Below are 13,225 nucleotides of genomic sequence, written 5' to 3'. Positions count from 1 at the left end.
TCTGCCCTGCCTCCCGCTGCTGCTCTAGCCCCCCTGCACCCAGTTTTTTAAAAGAGTAAATAAAACAAAGATAACAATCACCGGAGGGGGCTGAGTGGTGGTCTCCTCTCCAGCCTTTGGATTATCTGATGTGTGTGAGTGGTCAGCTGGGATGCAGTGGCCATTTCACTGCATTTCGGCTTACTACATACAGCTGATCGGCTGGCCAGAAAGGAGACCACCGCTCACCCCCCTCTGGCGATAGTTAGCGTTGTTTTATTTATTTCTTACACATACGGGTGCGGGGGAGTTAGGGCAGCAATGGGGCTTAAGGCAGGACCAGCAGGAACAGGAGAGGGGGTAGTGGAGACAGGAGCAAGGCAGCCGACAGCAGCAGCGGGGGCGGCGCATGCACTGACACATATTCCTGTATTTTTTTGACAAACAATAAAGAGACATGTGTGTGAAGCTGATTCGCAGGGACAGAGCTTCCTCGCAAGCTCCGTCCCTGCATGCAATAATTGATACATCCATGCGATGTACTCAATTATCGCATTGAGAGTTTGGGGTGAATTTATCATACCCCATCCACCTCCTAAGATGCGGATTGTGATAAATCTGCCCCGAAGACTCCCCCTTCAAACACACACACACAAGGCTTAGCCTTTCCCAGCAGCGTTTCACTTCCCTCACTCACATCCCCCCATCTATCTCCCCCTTACTCAGACCTCCATATTCTCATAGGTCTTCCCTTCTCACAAAGACACCCCTACAAATCACTCAACCCCCCCTGACTCAGAGAGAGACACACACACACACACACACACACACACACACACACACACACCTCAGCCTCTCCCCACTCTCTCACAAGTTACACACAGCTCTCTACACTGACTCACCCCCAAAGACACCCAGCTCTCCCTGCAGTTCTTTTACCCCTGAGACAGCTTCCCTCCCCTCATGACTACACTCTCTCTCTCTCAACTGGCTGCGGGGACGATCACCTGCTTTGCACATGCAGAAACCAGTGCCTCCATGCCAGCAGCTGGGAGCGTGTTGAGGCAGTGAGCAGAGCAGGAGCCACCAGTGTAGCTCCGCCCACATCACGCCCCCTGCCTGGATGCACTGAACTCTTTGGGTCTGGTTTAGCAGGGTGGTCCCTTCATCCCCTCCCCAATCCCTGCTCCTCTGCTGCTGCTCTCCCATACCAACAGCGGTCTCTGCCATTCTGCCGGCTTTAATGGATTCTAATTTTCAGGTGGGCCGCTGTGGAGGCTGGTAGGCGAGCTGCTGCTTGATGATACAGTACATCTGATCAAGCTGAACTTCTACCCACTTCCCGGGTGGCGCCCCCCTTTGACCAGCGCCCCTGGCGAGTGCCATCCTGGCCAAAGGGGAGATACGCCCCTGCTGGACAGCACAACATAGCACACGACTCGCCACCCCAATTTCCCGCCCCCACACAGACACTGAACACTGAGGACATGTCCTCTCAATACACTCTCCGAGACTGGAGTGAAAATAGCCGCGACGCACGGCTCCTTATATGGAATCCAAAACCCGCGAGAATCTGACAGCGGGATGATGACGTTTTGCCTCGTACGGGTTTCCGAGTCAGGCGGAAAAACCCAAGCCTGGCTCGGATCCGGACTCGGAAGGCAAAGTCCGGTAGGGTTCGGTTCTCTGAGAACCGAACCCGCTCATCTCTAATTTTAATTATAGTTAGTGAGTGTTCTTATTTCTTATTCCTTGACACTGGAAGCTATGGCATATGGGTGTTTATAAGAGCAAGTACAAATGTGTTCTTATACACTGGTTTAAGTCATGAAAATAGCCCCTATAGGCACTTGAGGTCCAAGTGTCTTTTTCTCTCAAAAATCTTATTCACATAAATAAAACAATCGGATATTACAAAACTACATTGCTGGCTTGCAATTGATCAATTTACTATGCTATATTTGTGTGAAATTGAATCTGAATACAACATGCTATGATGCAGCAGCTGCGGCTTTTTCTCACACCGAGTTCTACTGTTCTTCATCTGTGACTTAGTACATGTTTAAAATTAATTTCTGTGTAGTTATTGTCACAGCCCAGGATCTCTAGTACACTTTGAGTGGTGTTTCAATACATCTGTATGCGAAAAAGACACATAAATGTAAAGGAAGGATGGTATTTTACACCTATAGGAGTGGCTCAGTTGTGGAGGGCATCTTGTGCCACATGTTGTATGAGAACGCTTCTTTATGTATTTGCATCCGTTAGTTGCTGGCACTTCTTGTGTGCTAGGGCTAAGTTCCACATGGTAATAAAATACCCAAAAGTAAAATCAGTGCTATCAGAACAGGGTGTTCAAAGTAATGAGTTCCCTAGGAAACCCATGCTGAACAACTTGTTGCTAGGTCCCACTTCTACAGGGTTCACCATGCTGCTAATTTCCCTGTCATAGTAATAGTGTGTTGGGTTTGGGATGCCGGCAGTCGGGATCCCGATGATCAGCATACCGATGCCGGGATATCAGCCGCCAGAATGCTGGCAGGAGGGCGAGCTCAACAAAGCTCCTTGTGGGCTTGGTGGCTCGCTGTGCTCACCATAGGCTCTTTTCCGACCCTATGGGTGTCGTGGACATCCACGAGTGGGAATAGCCATTGCGCCACCGCCGGCATTCTGGTGATCAGGATCCTAGCATCGGAATTCTGTCCGCCGGGATCACGACCTTAGGGACAGTTTATAGAGAAAAGCATTTCACCCAGGGGTGTGATTGTCTATAAAAACTGAACAGAATAGAAAGGACTTAGAAAATTGTTGACATTAGTGAGGAAAAGAAGAGGGGGTGGGTAGTAAGGGGTGGAGCCTGGAATCACACAAAACTTATTTGGAGAGAGTCAATGAGACATGGCAAAGTGATTTGTCCAGGGAGACCAAACACTTGAGAATTTATGAAGTATCTCATGGGTTATGCTAATAATTGATTTCAGACTGTAAATTTATACCTCCTTGTCAAGAAGGATATACTGCAGATGGAGTTTGTGGACCTCTTGCCAAATACTAAGAATATTGGTATAGTTCCACCACACATGGGACATTGTGCCTGATTTATCCTTTCCAACATCACTCAGAAATTCTTGGAAAGATCTTATTGAGATTCTCCTGAATGAGATACCATTGATAGTATAGTGTGTAAGTTGCTCTTTGAACCCAGTGCAAATTGATGATTTGGACAAGAGTTTGTGCATATGTTCCCATTCCTCCAAGTCGAGAGTCTCCTCAATGTCCTCTTCCCACTTTAGTACATGTGAGTCCTTGAGCGGTTGGTTGTGAAGCAGGAGGACATGGCAAAGTGACAAGATGAAACCTCTCAAGCCGATTTTGAAAAAGCACAGGGATTTAAGTGTCATGGGGTGGGACACTAAATCAATGGAGTGTCTAATTTGTGGGTATTGAGAGAAACAGGAGGAATGGAAGCTGAATCACTCCAGGAGTCTGTTGAAATCTCAAACTACAGAGTGGACCAACATCAGAGAGAAATTTTATGTTGGATAAAGTCCAAAACTCAAATGCTTTATGATGCTTTATGATCAAGTCCTGGAGATAGTGGTCTCAACAAGGTAAATTGCCCATTTGCAGTAATCCCAGATTGCAAAGGAAAATTTCAGGGCGGTGGAAGAAGGGTAGGTGATGGCCTATAGGTGGGTTTGAGTCAGAATAAATTATATGGAGAGATTACCAATCATATAAGCTTTGAGGTCTGCCCATAACCATGTATGATTAGCATGACTGCTTGGGCCAAGTGGGCAGCTGGGTATTACTCTTGTGTGTTCGGCAATCCAAGGCTGCCCTTTCTCTCTGGTGCTTACATAGTATTTGAAGGCAAACTCGTGGACTCCTTTTATGACCAATAAAATGCAATATGCTGTGCGGCAAGTCTCTCAGAACATGGGATAGCAGTCTGAGCAGAGCATTTGAAAGAGAGAGAGGAGTTTAGGTAAAGGTTCATCTTTACTGCAGCTATTCTGCGAACCCATGATTTGTAGAGCCTGTCCCAGGATCAAATATCTTTCTTAATGCTCTCAATGAGTTTCAAAAAAAATAGCAGTAAATAGGTGGTCATAGAAGGAAGTCCCAAGGTATTTCAGATAGCCCACCTCCCCACTTGCACCTGTAGGTCTCTATCAAGTGGGGAAGTAGAGTTTCATATGTATGTTTTTTAAAATGTGTTTATTTTTACAAATACTATAATATAGATGCCATATAACTTATTTCACCATCCCATTGCAGAAGTTGATAATAATGACGGCCACATCTTTGCTTGGTAACCATTAGTGTTCAAGTTATATTAATAATAATAACTGCTGTATCTGCTCTAGACAGCCTATGGGCTCTTTTATCTTTATCATGGGCAATTCATAATTCACATATAAAAATGCATGGGTGAGTTAAGGCATGTTGATGAGCAAGAGGGGGGAAACAACATTGTTCAGCAATTGCTCCAAATGTTTAGATCAAAGGTTTAAAGAAGATCACTCGGAATAGTGCAGCTGGAGATAGAATCTTCCTACTCAATCAGAAAAATTAAATTCCGGAAAGATTAGATTGTTTTTTAATTGAAATTAATTATAGGAAAGATACTTTAGATATGTCAAACAATACTTTCATGTATCCGTTACAATTTTTTGTGCTCACTTGCACACAATAATAAAAAAAAACCTTTTACCTGCTATTGGATAAACCTTGTAATATTATCTGCAGCTCCATTGTATGTCTTGTAAGAATCAAACATGGACAAATCATTAGCAACTGGTAGAACTATGGGCCTAATTCAGACCTGATCGTAGCCGTGCAAAATTTTGCACGGCTACAATCCGCCACTATGACATGCGGGGGGACGCCCAGCACAGGGCTAGTCTGCCCCGCATGTCTGGCCCTCCCCCCGCTGCACAGATACAAAAGCATCGCACCGCCGCAATGCTTTTGTACCTGAGGAGTAGCTCCCTACCAGTGCAGCTCCTGCGCACTGGCAGGGGGCTACCCATCGCTCTCCGGGTCGCAGCAGCTGCGTGTGACATCACGCAGTCACCATGGCCCGCCCCCTGCACAGTTCGGGTACGCCTGTATTGCTCGGACGGCGCCCCCCAAACGGCGGCCCAACGCCACCGGTCCGCCCCCTCCCGCCCAGCGAACACCTCTGCCTGTCAATCAGGCAGAGGCGATTGCTGGGCTGAGATGCTGATAGCATCTCTGGCATGCGCCGGCGCACAGCAGCGATGAGGTCTGAATTAGCCCCTATATTTTGAACTGTGTTTTAGCACATTAGTCATATTATATTTGTATACTAAAAACAAGTGATGAAACCAGTTCTTGGATTAAAATAGGAACAATCAGAATCTGTTTTTTTGCTCTTCTGAAATAGACTTCATATATTTTACATACGGACCACAGGATCCCATTCTAAGGACAAACTGAGTGTTACACCTCCACCATTACCCATGCTTAGATACCTTGTTAGAGCAGATCGCTATCTACATCAGTATATACAGTCAGGGTTGGACTGGCCCACAGGGGTACCAGGGAAACCACCGGTAGGCCCCACTGCCTGAGGGCCCACTCCTTCCTCTAAGGATCAGGTTCCAGACTGTGCACTTGTATTATACATGGTAGATATGTTGCATTACACTGCACTAAACTATTGTGTATTTCAAGCCTCGGTGGAGGCTGGCCACACCCCCTTTGTAGGCTGCCCACACCTCTAAGTATGGGCCCCTATCACTGCATTCCCCCGGTAGGCCCTTCTTGCCCCATTCCGACACTGTATGCAGTTCAAGTTTAGTATTATTGCTTTACTGTTAAACACCTGATATTGGACACTTCTGAGCTGCTCCCAAGATCAGTTGAAACCTCAACTAACCAATAATCTTACATCAGTCACATTATGGTGCATTTGGTAAAATAGGAGAATAGATGTAGGTTACTGAGATGTAAAGATCTAACCTTCAGTCTTGTATGCTTTTCAGCACACTAATGTGTTTCCGATGTTGACCTCGGTACTGAAAGACCCCACCTGTTTCCCATACCCAAATGAGTTCAATCCAAAGAATTTCCTTGATGAAAATGGTGAATTTAAAAAGAATGATGCCTTTATTCCTCTGGCATTAGGTACAGACTTGTAAATAGAAATAATTATTTCTTATAGTACTTTAAGTAATTCCTAGTGATTGTGTGTGTCAAATACTATTATGTGTATGTGTGTGTTTTTGTGCATGTGTGTGTGCATGCACAAAACCATGGTAAGATATCCCAACCACATGTAATAAAGTAATAAAGTAGATCAAATGGATTTCTGGGTTTTTGTGCGTGGTAAAACCACCTACTGTAGAATATGAAAAATGGAAGAAGTTTTAATTACTGAAGACATAAGGTCATAATCATAGATCAAAAGTCATAGATCAAACTAGCTATTTACAGTACAAAAAAGCAGTATACAAACTGAAAGGATATCTTAGCTCTACTTTTTCATGAAATATATGCCCTTATTTATCAATGAATCATTAATTTCACTGTGAGTGATAAATTGCACCATCCAATCACCTCCTAACTGTCATTTTTCAAACACAGCCTCTGACATGGAAGTTAGGAGCTGATTGGCTGGTGCAATTTATCACTCACAGTGAAATGTATCACTCATTGATAAAAAAGGGCAATAGAGAGCTGATTTTATACTCTGGGGGGTAGATTTACGGAAGTTTCTAAAAATGAAGTGAAGGTGATGCCTATAACAATAAATCAGATTCTAGATTTTATTTCTCTATTGCATTCTACAAAATGATAGACAGAATCTGATTGGTTGCTTTGGACAACATAACCTGGTCTATTTTAGAATCATTGGTATATCTACCGCTATATATGTTAAAATTACCAACTCTCACTATACTGTATATCTTATCATTATTGCATGTCTTAAACACAGCTGATAATCTTGTGGGGACAACATATTATTTCATATCTTGATACTATAAGTAAGGATGGGGATTGAGGAAATTGAGGAAATACCTAACAGAGCTTAAATTCAGAATTAAGTAGAGTATATGGATACATTTTAACAATTCTAATAATTTAATTGGTTAATACTGAACTCAAGCTTTTCAAATAGTTTTGAAGCACCTAGTTGAACAATACTTCCCTTTTAAACAGCTGATGAGATACTGTAGTCTTTAGATGTCCTTAACGATGTGACAGATGTCTTTTTGTAATGTTGTATATTTTTATTTTGCTCCAGGGAAAAGGATGTGCTTGGGAAAGGCTCTGGTTCATGTGGAGCTTTTTATTTTCTTAATCACTATTCTGCAAAATTTTAACCTGAAGTCTCCCATTGCACTGGAAGAATTGGACATCATGCCTAATGTATCTGGATTGGCGAAATTTCCTAAACCTTACAGGATCTCTTTCATCCCTCGTTAACTGTTATTATACTGTATATTCAAATGTTCTTTACATTGAAATGTACCATGTTGACTTTCAAATCCAAACCCTATTCAGGATACCATATTTTAAACTTGATCTAAGTTACACGGTAAAAAATTATATTTTATTGTTATAATGCTCCAACAATTGTTCTAAAAGTGGGTTTGTTTTTAAGTTTAGTAATTAGGGAAGGAGAGAGGATTTTAGCATGGCGAAGTAAAGCTAAAATCCCAAAATGGAAAATTGTTAAATAATGCAACTTTGGAATCCACCAAAAATATTAGTAGGCACTGTCTATAATAAATATACAATAAGTGTATACAGCACTATTAACCATAGCTGTTTAAGGACAGGAAAGAGAATACAGTTTGCTGTCCAATAGAAACTATCAAAATATTTTCACATTTCAAAATAGTAAAAAAAGTTCCAATTTGAATTTATTTAAACAAGCACATACATATTTAAAAAATCATTAATATATCCTTTAATAAGTGAAATTTAATTAAAAAAACCCATTTAATTACCAAAATTTCTAATATGTCTGTAATATTTGTTCAATTTAGTTGTGACGAGATATGATTATGAAAAGAAAAATTTAAAAAATGTAAGCAATTACATTATTATTGAAAATTTCAGTGACGATTCTGAGCTTAAGAAAGATTTATTCTGTTTCTTAGATAATATTTTTCTGTTTGAATTATTAAAATCCTTAGGACGTGTAAACTTCAAAATAAGAATATGTTGCTTTTAAACCACAACAATATTTGGTTACTTAACACTGTTCAAACCTGTAAATCTGAAAATAAACATTTCTTTTTTTTTTTTTTTTTTGCTTTCACCATGTTTCACCGAGTTTTGGTTCCAAGTGGGATTAATTGTTTTCAAATTTTAAGGCACCATTTAGAGTTACAGTTGAATTTAAATAAAATGTCTGTTGCAAAATGGATGTACTGTAAATTACTCAAAATATAAATTTCCACAAATATAGCGTCAATCTGCACATATGCAGAGCTTTATCACATTGAGATGCATCCTTATCTGCATGTGCGGCATATCCACTTAGTTTGTAGCAAGTTATCATAAACTCCCCATTGTCTGACACATGCCCCCTCATCAGTAACAGGTAAAACCTCTTAAACATACTATAACAATAATGAAATAAACACACAGAGACATGTAAAAGGGGAAAAGGAAGGTCTACTTTAAATTTGAATCTATTTAAATTGTATACTATTTGCTAACCAGTAACTAACTAAATGAGAAAGAATGAAAGAATACTGTAGGTCAGGGCTGGCCAAACCAGTCCTCGAGATCTACCAACAGTTCACATTTTCCAGACCACCTAGCTGGTGCACAGGTGTCGTCATTACTAATTAATATGTGCTAAATTCATTCCTAACTGACAATTCCACAGATCCCCAGGAGGCCTAGAAGACATGAACTGTTGGTAGATCTCGAGGACCAGTTTGGCCAACACTGCTGTAGATGAAGTATGGTGTGGCAGAACGAATGGCTCTGCAAAGCAATATCTCCACCTGCATACTCACACCAATCTATTACCTGTGGAAAAACCAGATGCCCACTCATTACCACACTCGAGGTATCCACCTCCCACCCCGATGACACAAGTTGAGGCCCACCTGGACTTATGGTGCAACTAACCCCAGTAGGATAGAATCCAGTGATGTGAAGTGGGGTGAGGCAGAGCCTTTTTCTGTCATGCTAATGTTTGCACCAGAGTTTTGGCTTAATAAAGTATATGAAAAATACACAGAATATGTTAGAAATATCTTCTTTGTTTTATTCTAATCATTTTTATAGTCAAAACTCCGGAGCAAAAAGTCTATGGCAGGTGAGGAAGTGCCTCCCATGCCTACCTTTTTCGCACATTTCTGGTCAAAACTCAACAAATTGTCAGGAGTTTATACTGCTGCACCTGTGTGTAATGCCCATTTGGCTCATATATTGTGTGTAAATATGGCTCTGGTACTAGCCAGTGCCTCCTGAGCCATTTATCTGACCGCACGTCCCTGGTAGAATCAGCTTAAGCTATGTATTGGAGGGGAGAGCACCTCAAGTTTCCAAGGCAGATGGCGACTGCAGCCTTTCTTTCCTACCACAAAGTAAACAGACACCAACTAACCCAAAACCAAACGGGAAGGACGGTGGGAAACTGCACACACTGAAGGCTTCTTCTTCCAAGATGGATAACAGCAAAGACCGTCACAAAATGGCCCTGAAACTCCACCCCTGCTAAAACACTATATAACACAACTATCTATGTAACCCTTTCCTGTCCAGCAGCAGAGACACATAGACTTGGAGGTTTAATTCCCTACATGCATATGAAATGCATTTCGTACCTCTCTTCATCAGTCTGCACTTGTGTTTGTCCTATAGCAGGTGCAAAAGATATTTATCCTAAGAGGTGCATTTGCCTGAACATAACCAATATGGGAATGGTATCCGTTTGGCAGGTCAACCCTACTTAGGTCGACAGTCACTAGGTCGACCACTATTGGTTGACATTGACATGGTCGACATGTACAAATGGTCGACACATGAAAATTGTTGACACAGTACATGTTGACACAAAAAGGTCGACATGGCTTATTTTTAATTCGATTTTTAACTTTTTCATACTTTACCATCCACGTAGACTATGATTGGGAATAGTAACCTGTGCCAAGTGCAGCGGTAGCGGAGTGAGGCACCTTGCCCGCAGCATGGCGAGCGAAGCGAGCCATGCAAGGGGACGTGGTACACTAATAAGGGTTCCTGGTCATGTTACTGAAAAACTGACACCAAAAACAGTTCAAAAATCCATGTTGACCTTTCCATGCGTCGACCTGCCCCGGGTCGACCATTTTCATGTGTCGACAATTTGTCCATGTCAACCATGTCAATGTCGACCAATAGTGGCCGATCTAATGACTGTCAGCCTTAACATGGTCGACCATTCATACCAGAACCTATGGGAATGCCCCTTCACACCTGTTCTGCCTCTCTGGTCATTAGGTTTGATACATGTAAAATGGGTTTCGTTCTGAGTCAGATGTGTTTTAAGAATTGCATGCAGCTCCCAATCTCAAGCCGATTGCACATGCACCATAATCTGACATGTTGTGCAATGCATCCAAAGTAGCAAGTAGCTACATCTGTGTCAGATCTCCAGTGAACAGAGACTAACATGAAGTGGGCATTTCTGGGTGGTAACTGGGCAATGAGAGTGTACAGTATGTAGCCTTACTTCTGTGCTTGACTTAGTTGATTGGGCACAGTTGGGAATGACTGCACTTAGTGTGTGTTCTTGTACAACTCCAGACACTAATGATGTCAGTTCGGATGCAAAAAAACAGTAGACAGTGCATCCGGGATGCCAAAAATCAACCTACTGTATACACACAGGGCCAGACTGGCCATCTGCACTTCTGGCAAATGCCAGAATGGCCAATGGCCTGTCGGGTCAATGTGGTCACTCAGGGCTGGGTGAGAAGCGCAGTCTTCTGGCTCACTGTTGGACAGTCTACCCACCCATTGGTAACTGGAATAAAGATAGATTGGGGCATGCTGCGAGGCCAGGCCCCTTACTCATGACATGCCCCCCTCCGCCATGGCTGCCCCTCTCTTGGTGTGCTTGCATGCTGTGGCATGCACACACAAGGACGTGCTAGGGCTACTTCACGTCCCCAGTCCATTCCTAGATACACATATAAACACACACATAGCTTAAATAGTATATGACAGTCCTTAAGCTGACATGGACAGGCGCTAATTCCGATGCGAAATATACCAATACCCTAACAGCACGAGTGGCTATGTACGTATATAGGCCCTCATTTCGAGTTGTTCGCTCGTTGCTGATTTTCGCAACGCAGCGAATAGGTGGAAAATGCGCATGCGCATAGTGCGCATGCGCTTAGTAATTTTACTAAGAACTTAGTAGATTTACTCACGAGCGAATTACGTTTTTTCCACGCTGAAGTGTTCGTAGTGTGATTGACAGGAAGTGAGTGTTTCTGGGCAGCAACTCAGCGTTTTCACGGCGTTTGCGGAAAAATGCAGGCGTGCCAAGAAAAATGTGGGAGTGGCTGAAGAAACGGAGGAGTGGCTGGCCGAACGCTGGGCGTGTTTGTGACGTCAAACCAGGAACGAAACTAACTGAACTGATCGCTATCTGTGAGTAGGTCCGGAGCTACTCAGAAACTGCTAAGAATTATGTAGTAGCAAATCTGCTAATCTTTCGTTCGCTATTCTGCTAAGCTAAGATACACTCCCAGAGGGTGGCGGCCTAGCGTGTGCAATGCTGCTAAAATCAGCTAGCGAGCGAACAACTCGGAATGAGGGCCATAGACCATATCCTCAATATCCAGAGTGTATTATAATTGGTTCACCTGCAGCACACCCTAGAAACCGGTCTGCCCCGGCTTCAATTGGTATATAATAAACAGAATATAAATAGGGTTGCGCATATGAACCAACCAATTATAGATCACAATATGCACTAGTGGTTTGATAATAATAATATTCAATTTATTAAAAGCACATATTCAACAAGACAGTATTTAAAACAATTCAGTAATTAATATACTAGAATCAATTAAGTAATTATACAATGTTGTTCAAGTATATTAATTACTGAATTGTTTTAAATACTGTCTTGTTGAATACGTGCTTTTAATAAATTGAATATTATTATTATCGAACCACTAGTGCATATTGGCCCTCATTCCGAGTTGTTCACTCGCTTACTAGTTTTAGCAGCCGTGCAAATGCATAGTCGCCGCCCACGGGGGAGTGTATTTTAGCATAGCGGGAGTGCAAACGCCTGTGCAGCAGAGCGCCTGCAAACACATTTTGTGCAAAACAAGACCAGCCCTGTAGTTACTTACTCTGTGCGATGATTGTTGCGACGAGTGACGTGGTATTGACGTCAGATACCTGCCCAGCAAACGCCCGGCCACGCCTGTGTTTTTCCAAACACTTCCAGAAAACGGTCAGTTGCCACCCAGAAACTCCCACTTCCTGTCAATCTCCATGCGACCGCCAGTGCGACTGAAAGCGTCGCTAGAACCTGTGCAAAACCACGTCGCACGTTGTACCCGTACGACGCGTATGCGCATTGCGGTGCATACGCATAGGCAGATTTTGCCTCGTTTTGCAGTGATCGCTGCACTGCGAAAATCCGTAGCAAGCAATCAACTTGGAATGAGGGCCATTGTGATCTATAATTGGTTGGTTCATATGCGCAACCCTATTTATATTCTGTTTGCTAATTCAGATGCAGCTGCGTCCAATTTAGAATAACACTCCAATGTGTGCAGGCCTGTACAGGAGCATTTTCCTGCATTCACATTCTGCACATGCACAACATACAAAATCATGCAAGATACTTTATGCAATATGGGAGCAGATGTATTAACCTGGAGAAGGCACAAGGAAGTAATAAACCAGTGATAAATGCAAGGCGATAAATGCACCAGCCAATCAGCTCCTAACTGTTAATTTACATATTGGAGCTGATTGGCTGGTGTGTTTATCACCTTGCATTTATCACTGGTTTATAATTTCCTTATGCCTTCTCCAGGTTAATACATCTGCCCCATGGTGTAGTAGTTACAAGGAGTGCAATAAGAGAGGAGGGTGCCTGTGTCTCCTTCTGGGACTCCTCCTCTCTAGCTGGCTCTGACCACTAGTGTCACTAGGAGACCCTAACGCTGTACCACAGTCTAGTGCACATGTGCAGGTATCCAAGCAAATGTTGTGGTGGCCATTTTCTGGTGAT

General features: G+C 42.8%; 1 protein-coding gene across 1 annotated transcript in view; it reads left to right on the top strand.

Moving 5' to 3' along the window:
• The window catches only part of LOC134949888 (cytochrome P450 2A11-like), a 90,156-nt gene extending 82,269 nt beyond the window's left edge, over positions 1 to 7,887 (top strand). Inside the window, exons 8-9 of the mRNA XM_063938585.1 lie at positions 5,994 to 6,135; positions 7,256 to 7,887. Coding sequence (XP_063794655.1) covers positions 5,994 to 6,135; positions 7,256 to 7,437 — 324 coding nt within the window. The 3' untranslated portion in view covers positions 7,438 to 7,887. The remainder of the gene's footprint in view (positions 1 to 5,993; positions 6,136 to 7,255) is intronic.
• Positions 7,888 to 13,225: the final 5,338 nt, after the last annotated feature.

The sequence above is a fragment of the Pseudophryne corroboree genome, chromosome 8, assembly GCF_028390025.1.
Source record: "Pseudophryne corroboree isolate aPseCor3 chromosome 8, aPseCor3.hap2, whole genome shotgun sequence".
NCBI classification, from domain to species: domain Eukaryota; kingdom Metazoa; phylum Chordata; class Amphibia; order Anura; family Myobatrachidae; genus Pseudophryne; species Pseudophryne corroboree.
Note: the sequence above shows the minus strand (reverse complement) of the source record. Positions and strands in the feature narration are given on the sequence as shown.